Source organism: Mustela nivalis, assembly GCF_964662115.1.
Source record: "Mustela nivalis genome assembly, chromosome: 3".
NCBI lineage: Eukaryota > Metazoa > Chordata > Mammalia > Carnivora > Mustelidae > Mustela > Mustela nivalis.
In genome coordinates, this window is record NC_139022.1 from 103,323,732 (window position 1) to 103,342,569 (window position 18,838).

The 18,838-nt window shown below is 38.6% G+C and overlaps 1 protein-coding gene across 1 annotated transcript; it reads right to left on the reverse strand.

Moving 5' to 3' along the window:
• Positions 1-16,070: 16,070 nt before the first annotated feature.
• PCDHB1 (protocadherin beta 1) lies at positions 16,071-18,548 on the reverse strand (the record flags this gene model as incomplete). The annotated part of the gene is made up of 1 exon (XM_082725334.1): positions 16,071-18,548. Exon 1 carries the CDS (start codon positions 18,525-18,527, stop codon positions 16,071-16,073), a length of 2,457 nt encoding a protein of 818 aa, XP_082581460.1. The 5' UTR covers positions 18,528-18,548.
• Positions 18,549-18,838: the final 290 nt, after the last annotated feature.

The window sequence follows — 18,838 nt, forward strand, 5'->3', positions numbered from 1 at the left end:
CCCCACTCTCAGGCCCAAAATATCTGTGAAATTAGCAATGAAGGAACCACTCTACAGTGCATTTGGAATAGAATTCTACAGCAGTTCAGTTTCCTCAATGGTATATGCTAAGTAAAATAGAGTAAACAGAGTAAGTTTGCCTTAGGTTGGGCTTTAAGTATTCCCTTATTCCTTCTAACTTCTTAGCAAACATGGCTTTGCACAATCTAATTTGTGATAAATCAAATTTATCACACTAATATTTCTTTCTGTTATTTATACCACCACAGTCTCAGGCTTCCAATACAACTCTCAAAGTCAGGATAGTGTAATATGAAGCATACAGTACAGTATCTGCAATTGGGCTGCTCTACCATCTAAGCCTTCAGTGTCATTATTAGGCCTCTCTTAGTTTTTCAAATTCTCCAGAAAAATAGAAAAAATTTTTTAGAAAGGTAAATGGAAATATCAATTATTTTGTATTTACATAATATGCTTATTATCCAGTGTGTTGGATAATGTGTATTTTATTTTTTCAGCAGCTATTATATATACATTAAAAATCAACAATTAGATTTCACTGAGGCATATCATGCTTTTGTATCCTCTGCCTTTGATAATTCTAAACTGTATTGGAGAGTATTAAACACTGATGCAAAGAAAAGATGGGAGTGTTCTGCCACTCCATATTAAATGGCACTTCCTTTTATTTTATTTTTTTTAAAGATTTTATTTATTTATTTGACAGAGAGAAATCACAAGTAGATGGAGAGGCAGGCAGAGAGAGAGAGGGAAACAGGCTCCCTGCCGAGCAGAGAGCCCGATGCGGGACTCGATCCCAGGACCCTGAGATCATGACCTGAGCCGAAAGCAGCGGCTTAACCCACTGAGCCACCCAGGCACCCGGCACTTCCTTTTAATGTATTGGAGATGCTGAGCTATTAATTGCTAAAAATGCATTATTTTTGTTATTAATAAGAAAACTTAGCAAAATGAATAAATACAAATTTAGCATAATAATAAATAAGCTACACAGCAACTCAGTGGTTTACCCCTTAAATAATGAGACATTTATTTCTATCAATCACTTTTCCCCTGTGATTTTATATCTGTATTTGATTTTGTCTCAGTGTCATCAAAATAAAATGAATATCAAATAAGTAAAAACTACATATTGGTAATCAAATAGTTATTTGAATTTAGGAGATGGACTGGCTGAAAAGTAGACTCCCACAATTTATGGGCCATCACCTATGAAATATCAAGGAAAGCAAAAAATGACAAAATACACATGCTGGCCTCCACTGGGAAGACTTCCCTCTTGAAGATTATCATTTTATGGATAGATTGGGATGAGTTTCCTTGTCAAGCATTGGGATACCTCCCAGCATAGTCTATACAAAGTTTTAGGGCTAACTTACCTTTGTGAAAGATGAAATTAGGCCTGTGGAGAAAACAATGCACTCTTTTTCTGTACTTAATAAAGAGGCTACTGCTTCTAAACCAAGACCTTTGTGAAGTAAATAAAAAGATAAAAACAGCTAAGTCATCAGTACTTGCTGATTCTAAATTAGTGTCACTATGCTTCAGAAGAAAAGAAAATACTACTAAAGGTAGAGCCATAAAGCAGCAACTATGCTATTCAGAAAGGAATGTTTTCCTCTACTTTTTATCCAGACTCCAAAAGCAAGAATACCAAGGATGATAGCTGTGTCTACCTAATTAATGTCTTATTTTCAGCTCCAAAGAACTTAATTTCATTGAAGATAAAGTGATGTCACAAGCACGCATCTCTCTTCTCTCTGTTCTGCATTAGTTTGGCAGAGTAGGTAATATTTTTAACATTTATGGGGGAAAAAGTCTGTAAGGAAAGACCAAGATATTTTCTTTTTAGTTCAGAGTGTTTTAGATGATGATCCTTAAAGAGGTGAAGTCTGTTTCTGGAAGTTTTTTAGGATGAGCAGACAAGTGTCAGCATGACCAATTCTATGGAATTGTCATCCAACAGGAGTGTCATCCAACATCATTCACAGGGAAAAAATTTCTGACAGTATTTCTGTTGTGAATTTCCTGAGTATTCGCCCTGTAGTCCTGAAATGGCCTGGTAAATTTCCTGCAGTGCATATTTATAATGCACAAGTATCAGCAGTAATTAAAATGTTTGGCGAGTACTTTCCAGAGGCTCGGGGATTTAGTGAGCCTGGAGAATTCAGCGAGCAGTTTCTTAATGATTTACGAAGACCACATCTTCAGCAGAGACTTCTGACAACCAGGTTACGGAGGGCGTGCCTCTCAAGGGTTTTCACTGGTTGTCAGCATTCGGACCTAGGAGGTCCCAAACTAGTGCTGATTACTACCACCCCTTTCTGTAACAGTTAAACTTACCTTGGGTTGTTCTTCATCCAGCGAGTTTTCCCCCACGAATGAGCAAATTACTTATCCCACTATTGCATCGCACTTTACTGTGAGAATGGAAATTGAACTGATGGTGTAGTTTCCAATGACAGAAAATTCACCTAAATCTCATGCATGTCTGCGGTGCACATTCTGCAACTTTCAGAAGAATTTTTCAAAGAGAGAACATTCTAGACTCATACCTTTTGCCCAGAAAACCAAAAAAGAAGTTTACAGGTTTGGAAATGCAGAGCTCCTACAGGTCTGGTTTCCTGTTTGGGAGAAAAGGCTCTTCTTTGGGAGGATCTAAAATATTCTTGGATCTCTTTGGAAACCACTCTGCTCCCATGTGTCCTCCCACAGGTGCACAGATGCTTCCTTTCCCGCCGCCAGCGCCAAATCTCCGGGACGTTCGGCCATTAACAGCCGCCTTCCTTTTCCTGGGCCGCCGGCAATACGCCCCGGAAGAAAAGGAAAAAAATTCAACACTCGCCTTTTCTGCCAGCTTTCTCTCTCGCACAGTTTCCTGCACATCCTCTGAGTGCGTTGTCTTTAATAAAAGAAGAATTGGGAAGTCGTGTAAGAGGAATAACGTCAACTTCTGTCTTGTCCTCATTCATTTGAAGGCAAGTCTGAAATCTGAGCTTGCAGCCGACGTTTCCCAAGCCGCGTCCATCCCCAGTACCTTTCAGATTTCGTCTTTTCGAAGATGGAGTCTGCGGAAATGCCAGGCTCCTCCTCCTACTTTTTAGCCTGTAGCACCACCAGGCGTCCAAACGGAAAACTTGGTGTGTACAGCGCTTTCCGGCAGAAACTGTCAAAATCGTCATCGTCACGTCTTCTAGTGGCACAGTTCTTACACGATTTCTTCATATCACTTCTCCGATTTTTGGTTTAACCAGTGTGGAAAGAAACAATTAATAGTGTACGGTTTTATTCTATTTCTAATTACCAATTGTTTTATTATATTATCACAGCTGTACGATTTGAGAGTAACTTGAACTGGATTTCTGCCCTTTCAGACAGGTCACCCATTTGGCCACGCACCTGATGAATTTATTAATTCATCAGCAGGTGTTTGTTTGGGATTATATTCAAGTCCTGCAAAATGTATTGGGGATATAAAAATTGAGTAAAGCCTGGTGCCTACACCCCAGGAAGTTACAGCCTGGAAGGGGGACACAGATAAAGAGACAATTATGATACAGGAGGTAAGTGCTAAGATAGAGATCTTCACAGGCATGGTGACCACTCAAAAGGGAAATTTAAGTAAGAACAGAAATGAGATATCAGGAAAGGAGGTGAAGTTTTTAACTAGTTGAGCTAGCTGCATTTTATGGTATCAGCTTAAACACAAACCCATTGAAATTATTTTCTACTGCAGATGAAGTACTTGTGATTTTGCAAGAAATGAGATTCTCTGAAAAGATGGGAAGGTCATGGCTTATGTGAAATGCAAAGCAGTCTTTCAGATAACAGCACAGGGCCTTTCATGAAGTGGCCTGGATGACCACTGAAAGGCTAGGGATGAACCCTTGTATCCAATTTGATCTGGTACACATAAACTAATACTCAATTTAAAAGAGAGTTCTGCAGGTTGTGTACGTGCATGTGTGAGTAGTTTGTTGTGTAAAAACCATCTTTTAATGTGGTGATTAAGAGTATGGGCTTTTATAGTCAAAGGATTAATATTAAAATCCTGCCTCTACTACTTCATATATTTTATTCTACTACTTCATATATTTTAAGAGAATCACCTAATCCCCTCAAACATCACTTTCCTCATGTGAAAAAAGTGGATATAATAATGTTATCTACTTCATGAAGTTGTGAGAACTTAGTGCAACAGTACTTACAAGGGAATTTTTTTAAAGTAACCTCTATGCCCAACCTGGGCCTTAAACTCAAGACCCCAAGATCAAGAATTTCATGCTCTACAGACTGAGTCATTCAGTCACCCCAGTGAAACAGTGCTTATGAAATGTTCAGCCTAGTGCTTGGAACATCACAGTGTTTCATAAATGCTAATAATTATTAGTGGTAATACTATGAAAACAGGAACTTATCAATAGTCCTGTTTACCCCTTCAAACAAATGTAAGCCTGAATGACTTCCAAAAAGAAACCCATTTGCACTGTTGGTGGGAATGTACATTGCTACTGCCACTGTGGAAAATAGTATAGACGTTCCTAAAAGAAAAAGAAAAAGAAAGAAAGAAAGAGAAAAGAAAAGAAAGAGAGAGAAGGAAAGAAAATAGGGGTGTCTGGGTGGCTCAATCAGTTGTGTACAACTCTTGATTTCAGCTCAGATCATGATCTCAGGGTCATGAGATCCAGCCCCAGGTCCGGCTCTTCGCTTAGTCGGGAGTCTGCTTGAGAGTCTTTCTCTCCCTCTTCTCCTTTCCCCACTCACTCAAGCACTCTCTCTCTTGCTCTCTCTCTCTCAAATAATAAATAAATAAATCTTTAAAAAATGAAAATAGAACTATCGTATGATCTTGCAATTCTACTTCTGGGCATATATTTGAAGGAAATAAAACTGTCTCAAAGAGATATCTGCACTTCCATGTTCACTAAAGCATTATTCACAAAAACCCAAGACATGGAAAAAAACAGTAAGCATCATCAACTGATGGAAGGGTAAAGAAAATATTATATATATATATATATGAGAATATATAATATATGGGAGTATTATTAAGCCATAAAAATGAAGATGTTCCTGCCACTTATGAAAACATGGATGGGCCAGGGGCATTAGGCTAAGTGAATTAATTCCAACAGAGAAAGACAAATAATGTAGGTTCTCACTTGTTCATGGAATCTAAAAAAGCCAAAGTCATAGAAACATAATAGAATGGTGGTTGGCAAGGGATGGGACTGAGAGAAATGAGGAAATGTTGGTCAGAGGATATAAACTTCCAGTTATAGGATGAATAAGTTCTGGGGGGATCTTATGGCATGGTAACTACAGTTAACAATATTGTATTATATATTTGAAAATTTCTATGAAAGCAGATCTTAAATGTTCTTACTGAACAAAAAAAATGGTTAATATGTGAGGCATAAAAAAAATTCCAGTTATTTTAATCAGACTTGGATGGAGGGTATGGGGAGTAGAGAGAGATTTTTAAATTACAAATTCAATTTTCTTAATACTTTCAGGGCTATTCAAACTACCCATTTCATATTGGGTGAGCTATGGTAGTTTGTGTTTTTTGAGAAATTATTTCTTATTCAAATTCAGTGAGACAACTTATAGTACATCATTAGTTTTTGATATAATGTTCATTGATTCATTAGCTGTGTATAACACCCAGTGCTCATCACATTATGTGCCCCCTTAATGCCCATCACCCAGTTACCCCATCCTCCACTCTCCCACCATCCGCACCCCTGTTTGTTTCCTGGAGTCAAGAGTCTCTCATGGTTTGTCTCCCATTCTGATTTCTTCCCATTTAGTTTTTTTTTTTTTAAGATTTTATTTATTTGTCAGAGAGAGAGAGAGCGCAAGCACAGGCAGAGAGAGTGGCAGGCAGAGTCAGAGGGAGAAGCAGGCTCCCTGCGGAGCAAGGAGCCCAATGTGGGACTCGATCCCAGGATGCTGGGATCATGACCTGAGCCGAAGGCAGCTGCTTAACCAACTGAGCCACCCAGGCGTCCCCCATTTAGTTTTCCTTCCCATCCCCTATTGTCCTCTGCCCTATTTCTTATATTCCATATAGGAGTGAAATCATATGATAATTTTCTCTGCTTGACTTATTTCACTTAGCATAATACCCTACAGTTCCACCCTTGTTGATGCAAATGGTAGGTATTTATCCTTTTTGATGACTAATATTCCATTGTATATATGGACCACATCTTCTTTATCTGTTCATCTGTTGAAGGGCATCTTCACTCTTTCCAGAGTTTGGCTATTGTGGACGTTGCTGCTATGAACATTGGGGTGCATATGTCCCTTCTTTTCACTATATCTGTATCTTTGGGGTAAATACCCAGTAGTGCAATTGCTGCATTGTACGGTAGCTCTATTTTTAATGTCTTGAGGAACCACCATACTGTTTTCCAGAGTAGCTGTACCAACTTGCATTTCTACCAACAGTGTAAGAGGGTTCCCCCTTCTTCATATCCTCTCCAACATTTGTTGTTTCCTGTCTTGTTAATTTTGGCCATTCTAACTGGTGTAAGGTGGTATCTCAATGTGATTTTGATTTTAATTTCCCTGATGGCAAGTGATGTGGAGCATTTTTTCATATGTCTGTTGTCCATTTGGATGTCTTCCTTGGAGAAGTGTCTGTTCATATCTTCTGCCCATTTCTTGACTGGATCATTTGTTTTGGGGTGTTGAGTTTGGTAAGCTTTTTTAAAAATATGTTTTAAGATTTTATTTATTTATTTATTTATTTGAGAGATTGAGATCACATGTAGGCAGAGAGACAAGCAGAGAGGGGGGGAAGCAAGTTCCCCGTGAGCAGAGAGCCTGACGCGGGACTCAATCCCAGGACCCTGAGATCATGACCTGAGCCAAAGGCAGAGGCTTAACCCACTGAGCCACCCAGGTGCCCCTGAGTTTGGTAAGTTCTTTATAGATCATCGATACCAGCTCTTTATCTGTAATGTCATTTGCAAATATCTTCTCCCATTCTGTGGGTTGCCTCCTAGTTTTGTTGACTATTTCCTTTGTTGTGCAGAAGCTTTTTATCTTGATAAAGTCCCAAAAGTTCATTTTTGTTTTTGCTTTTCTTGCCTTGAGAGACATTTCTTGCAAGAAGTTGCTGTGGCCAGTGTCAAAGAGGTTACTGCCTGTGTTCTCCTCTAGGATTTTGATGGATTCCTGTCTCACACTGAGGTCTTTCATCAATTTTGAGTTTGTTTATCTTTGTGTATGGTGTAAGAGAATGGTCCTGTTTCATTCTTCTGTATGTGGCTTCCAATATTCCCAGCATCATTTATTGAAGAGACTGTCTCCTTTCCATTGGATATTCTTTTCTGATTGGTCAAAGATTAGTTGACCATAGAGTTGAGGATCCATTTCAGGGCTCTCTATTTGGTTCCACTGATCTATGTGTCTGTTTTTGTGCCAATACCATGATGTCTTGATGATCACAGCTTTGTAATATAGCTTGAAGTCAGGCATTGTGATGCCCTAGTTTTAGTTTTCTTTTTCAACATTCCTCTGGTCATTAGGGGTCTTTTCTGGTTCCATACAAATTTTAGGATTGTTTGTTTCAGCTCTGTGAAAAATGTTGATGGTATTTTGATAGGGATTGCATTGGATGTGTAGATTGTTCTGGGTAGCATAGACATTTTCACAATGTTTATTCTTCTAATCCTTGAGCATGGAATGGTTTTCCATTGCTTTGTGTCTTCCTCAGTGTCTTTCATAAGTGTTCTGTAGTTTCTAGAGTATAGATTCTTTACCTCCTTGGTTAGGTTTATTGCTAGGTATCTTATGGTTTTTGGTGCTATTGTCGATTCCTGATTGATAAGAAATTGATTCCTTAATTTCTCTTTCTTCAGTTACATTGTTAGTATATAGAAATGCAACTGATTTCTGTGCACTGATTTTGTATCCTACCTGTATAAGTTCTAATAATTTCGGGGTGGAGTCTTTTGGGTTTTCCACACAAAGTATCATGTCATCTGCGAAAAGATAGAGTTTGGCTTCTTTGCCAATTTAAATGTCTTTTCTTTTTGTTGTCTGATTGCTGGGGTTAGGACTTCTAGTACTCTGTTGAACACTAATGGTGACAGTGGGCATCCCTGTTGCATTCCTGACCTTAAGGGAAAATTAGTTTTTCCCATTGAGAATGATATTCACTGTGGGCTTTTCATAGATAGCTTTTATGATATTGAGGTATTACCCTCTATGCCTATACTTTGAAGAGTTTTAATCAGGAAAGGATGCTGTATTTTGTCAAATGCTTTTTTTGCATCAATTGAGAGGGTCATATGGTTCTTGTCTTTCCAAATTTTGAACCACCCTTCCATCCCAGGAATGAATCCTACCTGGTCATGGTAATAATCCTTTTAAGGTACTATTACATCCTATTGGCTAGGATTTTGTTGAGTGTTTTGGCATCAGTGTTTATCAGGGATACTGGTTTGTAATTCTCTTTTTGATGGAGTCCTTGGTTTGGGGATCAGGGTAATGCTGGCCTCATAGAACGAGTTTGGAAGTTTTCCTTCCATTTCTATTTTTTGAAACAGCTTCAGTAGAATAGGTACTTTTTCTTCTCCAAATGTTTGGTAGAATTCCCCTGGGAAGCCATCTGGCTCTGGACTCTTGTTTTGGGGGAGTTTTTTGATTATCGCTTCAATTTCCTTGCTGGTTATTGGTCTGTTCAGATTGTCTATTTCTAACTTTTTCAGTCTTGGTAGTTTAAAAGTTTCCAGAAATGCATCCATTTCTTCCAGATTGTTTAATTTGTTGGCATACCGTTGCTAGCAATAATTTCTAGTAATTTTGCTTCTATTTTCTTAGTATTAGTTGTGATCTTTCCCTTTTCCCATGATTTTATTGATTAGGGTCCTTTCCTTTCAATGCTTTTTAAAATTTCCCTTTACACTTCTTCCTTGACACATACATAATTTAAATGTGTATTATTTAGGGTTTAAGTGTTTTGGAGATTTTCATCTTGTCTATTACCAATTTCTAGTTTGCTTTTATTGTGGTTGCAGAGCAATTTCTGTATCATTTTAATTACTTTAAATTTGCTGATGATTGTTTTATGGCCAGGATATAATCTAGCTTGGTATATGTTCTGTGAGCACTCAGAAAGAATATAAACTCTGTTCTTTTTGATCAAGTATTCTATAAATGTCTGTTGGATCCTACTACCTGATGACATTGTTGAATTTCTTGTTTTTTTTTTTTTAAAGATTTTATTTATTTGACAAAGAGATCACAAATAGGCAGAGAGGCAGGCAGAAGGGGAGAGGGAAGCAGCCTCCCTACTAAGCAGAGAGCCCAATGTGGGCTTGATGCGGGGCATGATCCAGGACCTTGAAATCATGACCTGAGCTGAAGGCAGAGGCTCAGCCCACTGAGCCACCCAGGCACCCCTATTGTTGAATTCTTGCTGAGTTTGTCTGCTTCTTCTTGTCAATGGTTGAGAGAGGTGTCAAGGTCTCCAAACTACAGGTGTGAATTTGTCTTTTTCTCCTTTCAGTTCTATCAGTTTTTGGTTCACATATTTTGCAGTTCTCTTGTTTCATACATGTATATTTAGGATCCCTATGTCGTCTTCTTCTTTTTTTGTTTTTTAGGATCCGTATGTCTTCTTAATGAACTGACTTTCTTATCACTCTATTATGTTCCTTTCTGCCTCTGGTAATTCTCTTTCTCTGAAATCTCAGGTATTAATATGGCCATACCTGCTTTCTTTTATTAAGATATTTATGGTTTATCTTTTCCCATCCTTTTACTTTCAACTAGCCTGTACTGTTATATTTGAAGTGAATTTATTACAGATAGATATACTGAAATGTTTTTTAGTCCATTTTGCCAACTTGTCTTTAATTGGTGTACTTTGATTTTTTTACATTTAGTGTAATTATTCATAAACTAGGGCTTAAGTCTGCCATTTTATTTTTTTAAAGATTTATTTATTTGAGAGAGTGCATGCACATGTAAGCAGGGGGAGGGGCAGAGGAAGAAGGAGAGAGAATTTCAAGCAGATTCCTGGCTGAGCACAGAACCCAATATGGGCTCAATCTCAGGACCCTGAGATCATAACCTGAGCCAAAATTAAGAGTCAGATGCCTCACCAACTGAGCCACCAAGGAAACCCTGCCATTTTATTTTTTTTAAAGATTTTATTTATTTATTTGACAGACAGAGATCACAAGTAGGCAGAGAGGCAGGCAGAGATAGAGGAGGAAGCAGGCTCCCTGCTGAGCAGAGAGCCCGATGTGGGGCTCGATCCCAGGACTCTGAGATCATGACCTGAGCTGAAGGCAGAGGCTTAACCCACTGAGCCACCCAGGCGCCCCAATTATTTTTTGTTTTCTGTTTTTTGTTTCTGTTTTCATTTTCTCTAGCTTTCTGTAGGTTACTTGACCACTTTTAAAATTTTGATTTTATCTATAGTGTTTCTGAGTATATTGCTTTATAAGGCTTTTTAGCAGCTGCTTCTAAGTATTATACATAGATAACTTCTCACAGTCTACTGGTGTCATCATTTCACCTGTTTGAATGCAGTATAAAGATCTTACCTCCCCTCTGTGTCTTTACTCTCTATCTTGTTTATAATATTGTCTTGTTTATTCCCTCTATATATGTTCAGAACCACATCGGGCAGTATTATCATTTTTGTTTAAACATAATTTAGAAGACCCAAGAGGAGAAGAAAGTCTATTGTGTTCACCCATTTTTTAAAAACTCACGGTGCTTGTTATTCCTTCCTGATATTTCAAGTTTCTTTTTCAAATTATTTCCTGTCTGTTTGAGGAACTTGTCTTAGCCATTCTTTTAGGGTCAGTCTGCTGATGACAGAGTCTTTTAGTTTTCCTTAATCTGAGAATGTCTTGATGTCTTATTCCTGAAGGATATTTTAATGGTATGGGATACTGGGTTGACAGTTCTTTTCTTTCCGTCACTAAAAACATTGTATTACTTGCTTCTAGCCTCTATTATTTCTGATGAAAAATCCCCTATAATTCAAATTATCTTCCCCCTATAGGTAATGTGTCATTTTTCTCTAGCTGCTTTCAAGACTTTTTGTCTTAATTTTCAGAAGTTTGATGTAGATTTCTTTGTTTTTTTCCTGTTTGAAGTTTGCTCAGCTTTTTAAATATCCACATTTATATCTTTTGCCAAATTTGAGTAGGTTTTCAGTCTGTCTCTTTGAGTACCCCTATCTTCCTTCTCCTTTCCTATTAGGACACCAATGACACAAATATTATATCTTTTATTATTTTCCCATATATCTCTGAAGCTCTGTGCATTTATTTTTCAGTATATTTTCTTTCTTGTTCAGATTAGGTAATTTTGATTGCTCTTTATTTCTGATTCTTTTGTCTCTTTCCTCCCTTCTACTGTTCAGCCTATCCACTAAACTTTTTATTTGGGCTACTGTGTATCTCCAGTTCTAAAATTTCCATTTGGTTCTTATTCATATTTTTTATTTCTTTATTAAGACTTTCTTCTTAAAAAATTATTAAATTTTTATTATATTCAGTTAGTGAAAATATAGTACATCATTAGTTTTTGATGTAGTGTTCAGTGATTCATTGTGTATTAAATTTTTAATTTTAATTTCAGAATAGTTAACATACCATGCTATATTACTCTCAGGTGTACAACATAGTGAAGCAATAATACTATACATTATCAATGCTTATCATGTAAGTGTACTCTTTAATCTCTGTTTCCTATTATATTCATCCTCCTGCCCATATCCCCTCTTGTAACTTTCAGTTTGTTCTCTATAGGTAAGAGTCTGATGGGGTGGCTTACCTGGGTGGCTCAGTTGGTTGGCTGGCTGACTCGATTTCAGCTCCAGTCATGGTCTTGGGGTCGTGGGATGGAGCCCCATATTGGGCTCCTCTTGGTGCAAAGTCTGCTTGTCCCTCTTCCTCTTGATCTGTTCTTCCCTCCTGTCCCTCTCCCAACTCACAGGCAAACTCTCTCTCTCTTTTTCAAATAAATGGATAAATCTTTTTTTTAAAAAAGACTTTCTTGGCTTGTCTTTTTCACTTCTTTTGTTTCTTAAATTTCGCATATGAATGAAATCATATGGTATTTGTCTTTCTCTGACTGACTTAACTTGCTTAGCCTTATTACTCTCTAGCTCCACCGACATTGTTGCAAATGGAAAGATTTCATTCTTTATATGGCTGAATAATATTCTCTTTAGTCCATTTTGAGTTTATTTTTGTGTATGGTGTAAGAAAATGGCCCATTCTTTTGCATATAGCTGTCCAGTTTTTTCAACACCATTTGTTAAAGAGACTGTCCTTTCCCCATTGCATATTCTTATCTCTTTTGTCAAAGATTAATAGACCCGTAATCATGGATTTGTTTCTGGGCTTTTTATCCTGTTCTATTGATCTACATGTCTGTTTTTATGCCAGTACCATACTGTTTTCATTACTACAGCTTTGTAGTATAACTTGAAATCTCGAATTGTGGTAATTCCTACTTTGCTTTTGTTTTTCAAGATTGTTTTGGCCATTACAGGTCTTTTGTGGTTCCATACAAATTTTAGGATCATTTGTTCTAGTTTTGTGAAAAATGTTGTTGGCATTTTGATAGGATTGCATTAAATATACAGATGGCATTGGGTAGTATGGATATTTTAACAGTATTTTGTTCTTCCAATCCATGAGAATGGAATACGAACATGGAAAGCCATTTGTGTTTGTCATAACTTGAGAAGTATTTTGGTTTTTCAACCTTTTTTTCATGAAAAAGATAGACCCATTCTAGCTTCTGGCTGTAAGCAGTGACCCTGGCTTTTATTCTCCATCTTGCATAGAGAATTTTTTTTCTGATAGCCAAAAAGAACCAAACTTATAGCAACAAATGTCAGCTTTCATCCTGCAGCTCAGAAATGCAAGGATTTCATCCCTGTTCATCATTTTATGTTTGTTCCATTTTTGTTTCATACTTTCTAATTTTTTATTTTAAAATTTTATCTATTTTTTTCTATATTCATATGAGCAGAGCATGGTACATAGAAGCATAAACTTATTTCACCAGCTTAACAGAAAACTGTTTTTACTTTTTAATATTTTGTTTCAGTGTTACATAAACACAACCAATACTTTAATAATATTATTTTTACAGTGTTACTTAATTTGGTTGAAGAGCAGGTGTCTGATCAGTTGCATGCTTTGATGACATTCAACTGTATAGAAAATAGACCTTTAAGGGGCACCTGGGATAAGTATCTGTCTTCTGCTCTGGTCATGATCTCAGGGTCTTGGGATGGAGCCCTGAATCAAGCTCCCTGCTCAGTAGGGAGTCTGCTTATTCCTCTCCCTCTGCCTCTCTGCCCGCTTTTGTGCTCTCTCTCAAATAAATAAATAAAATCTTTTAAAAAGACAGAGATCACAAGTAGGCAGAGAGGCAGGTAGGCTCCCTGCTGAGCAGAGAGCCCGACATGGGGCTCAATCCCAGGACCCTAGGATCATGACTTGAGCTGAAGGCAGAGGCCTTAACCCATTGAGCTACCCAGGCACCCAAATAAATAAAATCTTAAAAAAAAGAAAAAGAAAATAGACCTTTATATGGGATTTACATGGATGAATTCTGCTTCCACAAATGAAACTAATTCATCTTTTTTTGAGAGAGAGAGAAATGGAGAGAGAGAGAGAGGGAGAGAGAGGGAGCAGGAAGAGGGGCAGAGAGAGAGAAAGAGAATCTCAAGCAGACTCCACACCCAGTGCACAGCCCTACTTGGGGCTGGATCTCATGACCCTGAGATCATGACCTGAACCAAACCAAGGGTCAGATACCTAATCAGCTGAGCCTCCCAGGCACCCTGAGACAAATTCATCTTTAAATTATATACAACTGGGGCATCTGGGTGGCTCAGTCAGGTAAGTGTCTGCCTTCAGCTCACGTTATGATCTTGGAGTCCTGGGATCAAGCCCCACATCAGGCTTCCTGCTCCTCAGGGAGTCTGCTTCTTCTTCTCCCTCTGCTCCTCCCCCTCCTTGTGTTCTCTCTCTCTCTCTTGCTCACTCTCTCTCTCTCAAATAAATAAATAAAATCTTTAAAAAAAATAAATTACACACAACTAATGAATCATTGAACATGCATCAAAAACTAATGATGTACTGTTTGTTGGCTAATTGTGTGTAAATTAAAAAAATAAACCAGCAACAACAAAATATAGAGACATGACAGAGAAGGCAACGTATTTACTTATTTTTAGGAGAATAACTGACACCTCTATTATACATAGCTTATAAATATCTAAACATGCCCATATAATAAAATTTAAACTTTTCATAGTTTAGTATCTATTTGATAGCTTTATAATTTAATGGAAATATTAAGTAAAGTTAATGTAATTTTCATTTAAAGTTAAAATATCATTATGAAGAAACCTTAACAAGATTTGAGAAACTTATACTTAAGATCATATAGCATATATGGTTATAAAGAAATACTTATTTTGGTCAAAATGTGTTCATGTGGATAATTCCAGTTTTAAAAAACTGCTTTTCATTCTAGATAAAGGGTTTGCTGAACAACAAAATAAATAATAACATTGGATTATAACCCAAATAATAAAATATATACCCATGAGTCTATACATTAAAAATTAACTACATAATGAATAAGTGGAGGAGAAAGGAAAAGTTTTTCTTAGAGAAGAATTTCAATTAATTAATGTAAAAGGAATCATGGAAATTGAAAATTATCATTCTAATGCCACAGTGTTAATTGCCATAGGAAATATCTAGTAATGGATACTCAAATTAGCAGGCAAAAGTTTAAGCAGAAACATGATATTTGCATAATTTCAAAGTGTCTCTCACCAAGTATTTATTAATTACAAGAAAAAACAGTAACTTTATAGTACAGAAACTTTACAGATATTATCTTAACCAAGTGATGGAAATTAATATCACCTTAACACTATTTTTATATGTTAAGTATAACTGTATTCTTAAAAATGTTTAATATGGTAAATTTTGTGTTGCTTTTAACCACAATTTTTTAAAAAGATTAATATTACTGCTAAGTAGGACACATTGGCATCAGGTACCTCAATAATGATGCACTGAGAAGGATACAGTATCATTTCTGTGGTAGTCTTCCCAATAATGCATAACATAAATCTAATCTGAAGAAGACAAAGACAATCTCAAATTGAGGGACATGTTTGTTAACTAAGCTTATTTTGGTAACCATTTCACAATACATGTGAGTCAAGTCATTATGCCATATACCTTGAATTTATACAGTGCTATATGTCAGTTATATATCAATAAAACTGAAAAAATTGAAAAATCAAATCTGGTAATATCTGACAATGTATCTTTCCTTAAGGCTACTTAATTGGTATTTATGATCACTTTTTTCTTTTATATCTTTTTTTATTTTATAGTTGTCTGCTAGCACCTGTTAACTACAGTAAGCCTAATTTATTTTTTCCCTCATCTACCTTTCATTCCCCACATTCAAATAATTTCTCTCTGATAAGGAATGAAATAGACTTTAGTGTATAAAGAGAGGTTTGAGAGTTGCCTAAGGCTCTAAACAACCATTAAGAAATCACCTGTAACTTATTTTTGGGAAACATTCCTGAACTGAATCTCTTTGGTCTTATATCTGCCTTTACTCACCTTCTCAAATAAGTCAATCCTTTTTTTTTTCTTTACTTTTCCTTCCATCTGATTACCTATAAGGACCACCATTCACCAGGCATTTGCATTGTTATGAACGATGGCAGGCAAGATATTGAGTCAAAGATGATCTCCACATACTGAGAGGCAAAAATCTAAAATTTCTGAGTGATAATAAAATATATGTCTGCTTCTCAAATCTAATTGCTTTCTGATGTATCAAAACTAGGACCTGGTTTTCATCCCTATGCATATGTAACTGTCTAATGGAAAATAATTTAAAGGCAAAATAACAGGATATCTTTATGGAACTAAGCATTTCTAGGGCCAGGACTAATGAACTTTTGGGAGAGACATAAATAATGCCTACATATAGCTCATGAGTAAAATCTACATACTGTTGTCAGGTACTTGGCCATGGTCCTCTGACCCCTGAGACCTATTCCTATTAGAGTCTGGTGGTAAACGGGAGCCAGCTTCTGTTTTTGTCTCTCCAGTGCCATGCGGGAAGGGGAAGTTGGGCATAAAGCGTTTAAGAAACCGAAACTCACTATTGCTGGTGCCAGTGACTGAGCACATTTCATAGGGACATGGTTGAGATAATGATCCATTGGCCCCTCTTTGTACCAGGTTATTAGGGAAATTACAGTCATCATAGAAATGCTCTTGAACTGTGAACTTTTCTCTGTATTTAACCTTCTGGTAGATGTGTATACCAAAGATCACCGTGACAGAGAGGAGAAAGAGAAAGGAAAGCACAGCCAGAGAAATGACCAAATATTTAGTGGATGGATTTACCCTTGTAGGATTCTTGGAAGGATCCCGGAATTGCAGATAGGGTTCAGAAAAACCATTTACCAGCAAGATGTTGAGTGAGGCAGTAGTGGAAAGAGCTGGTTGGCCATGATCCTGAACAAGAATGATCAGTTTCTGAATCATGGGGTCTCTTTCAGATATCTGCCGCAATGTACGGATTTCTCCATTTTGTTGTTGAACAGAAAATAACCCAGGGTCAGTGGCCTTAAGGAGATGATATGAAAGCCAAGAATTCTGACCTGAGTCACCATCCACAGCCACTACCTTGGTCACCAGGAAGCCTGCATCCGCCGACCTGGGCACCAGGTCGTTGCAGGGTAAGGTGCCATTCTGCAGTGGGTACAAGATCATTGGGCGGTTGTCATTGTCATCCAGAACAACCACCCTGACAGTAACCTGGCTACTCAGTGAGAGGAAGCCCCCATCAGTTGCCTTTACCACAAACTGAAAATTTTGAATGGCCTCATAATCCATGGTTCTAAGTGCATAGAGCTTCCCATTGTCTGAATTTATGGAGATGTAAGCAAAGACTGATAAATCTCCACTTTGTGGAGGCAGCAGAGTATATGTTACTTGGGCATTCTCACCCAAATCTAGATCCTCAGCGTGAACTTTGCCAATAAAAATTGCTGGGCTGTTGTTTTCTCGAACAGTCAAAATGTAGGAGTCTTCCTGAAATACTGGGGGATTGTCATTAATGTCAGCTATTAACACCTCAATCACAGTTTCTGTGAACAGACTGGGCGGTCCAGTATCCATGGCAACAATGGTGATGTTGTAGCCTGAAACCTCTTCCCGATCCAAGCCTCTGTCAGTAACCAATGAGTAAGAATTCCGGAAAGTCGGTTTGACCGCAAAAGGAAGGTCTTCTCTGAGGAAACAGGTGATTTTTCCTCCCACCCGAACATCCCGGTCTCGAATAGAGAAAAGGGCCACTACAGTTTGTAGTGGGGAGTCCTCAGGGAGAGGGCTGGACACAGAGGAAACTGTCACCTCAGGAGGATTGTCATTAACATCCACCACTTCCACCAGGACTTTGCTGTGGGCAGAGAGGCCCCCTCCATCGGTGGCTTGAATGTCAATATCATATGTTTCAATTGCTTCAAAATCTAGGGGCCCCCTCAGTCGAACCTCTCCAGTGTGAGAGTCAACCTGAAATGTTTGGAGAACTGCTTCTGGATTTTGAGCCAAGGAATAAGTGATTTCCTTGTTGGAGCCCTCGTCCAGGTCTGTGGCACTCACAGTGGCCACCAAGGAACCGTTGGCGCTATTTTCCAGTACCTGAGCACGGTACACCAGCCTAGAGAACTGAGGCACGTGGTCATTGACATCCAGAACCTCCACGCGGATGTGCGCGATGCCCGACTTGGGTGGGGACCCGCCATCCACCGCTGTAATTGTCAAGTTGACTTCCGGCTGGTCCTCTCTGTCCAGGGGCTTATCCAAGACCAGCTCAGCATATTTGGGCCCATGACTGCGAAAGCGGGTGTGCAGATGGAAATACGCATTGCGGCTCAAGGTGTAATTTTGAAGACCATTGAGGCCCACGTCCAGATCCTGGGCGCTCTGCAGAGGAAAACGTGAACCCAGGGGCGTGCTCTCTGGAATCTTTAAAAGCGGCTCCTTGTTCAGGAAAATCGGGGCATTGTCATTGATATCAAATACCCTGACCTCAACCCGAAAGGACTGCAGCGGCTCCACCAGGACTATTTCAAAGTGCAGGACGCACGGGTCAGCTTTGCCACACAGTGACTCCCTATCCAGTTTCTCCTTCACGAACAGATCCCCGGTCTTACGGTGGAGACGGAAATGCAGTTTGTTGCCTTCAGAAACCAGCCGCGCCCCGCGCGCAGCCAGCTTCCCTACCTCCAGCCCCAGGTCCTTAGCCACATTAGCCACAAACGAACCGCTCTCCATCTCTTCAGCCACTGAATAGCGGATGGTGGCCGCACTCCCCACAGATACGCACAACATAAAGAGAAGAGACCCTACTTGCCTGCTCTGCAGGAGTTTTCTGTGCGCCACCGCCATCCGTTCTCACAGGCGCACTCTCGCAGCAGCCACTCACCACCTGTTGCGGATAGACTTCACTTTTCTGCCAACAGGTTGCTGCAACTGCGGCAGTCGGCTTTGCCGGTCTCTAACCGCAGCGCCACCAAGGGCTAACCGCGCCCCGTGAGCTGTTTTGCACTTGAAAGAAAATTTGCATTGAGCAACTCAACTCCCCAGTCTACCTAGTGTATTAATAGGTATGTTCTCATTCCAGAGATTAGGTAGAGGATGCAAGTTGTTGCCGAAGCAACGGCTGACTCTAACCCGCCTTTTAATTCCCTCTCAGGGAA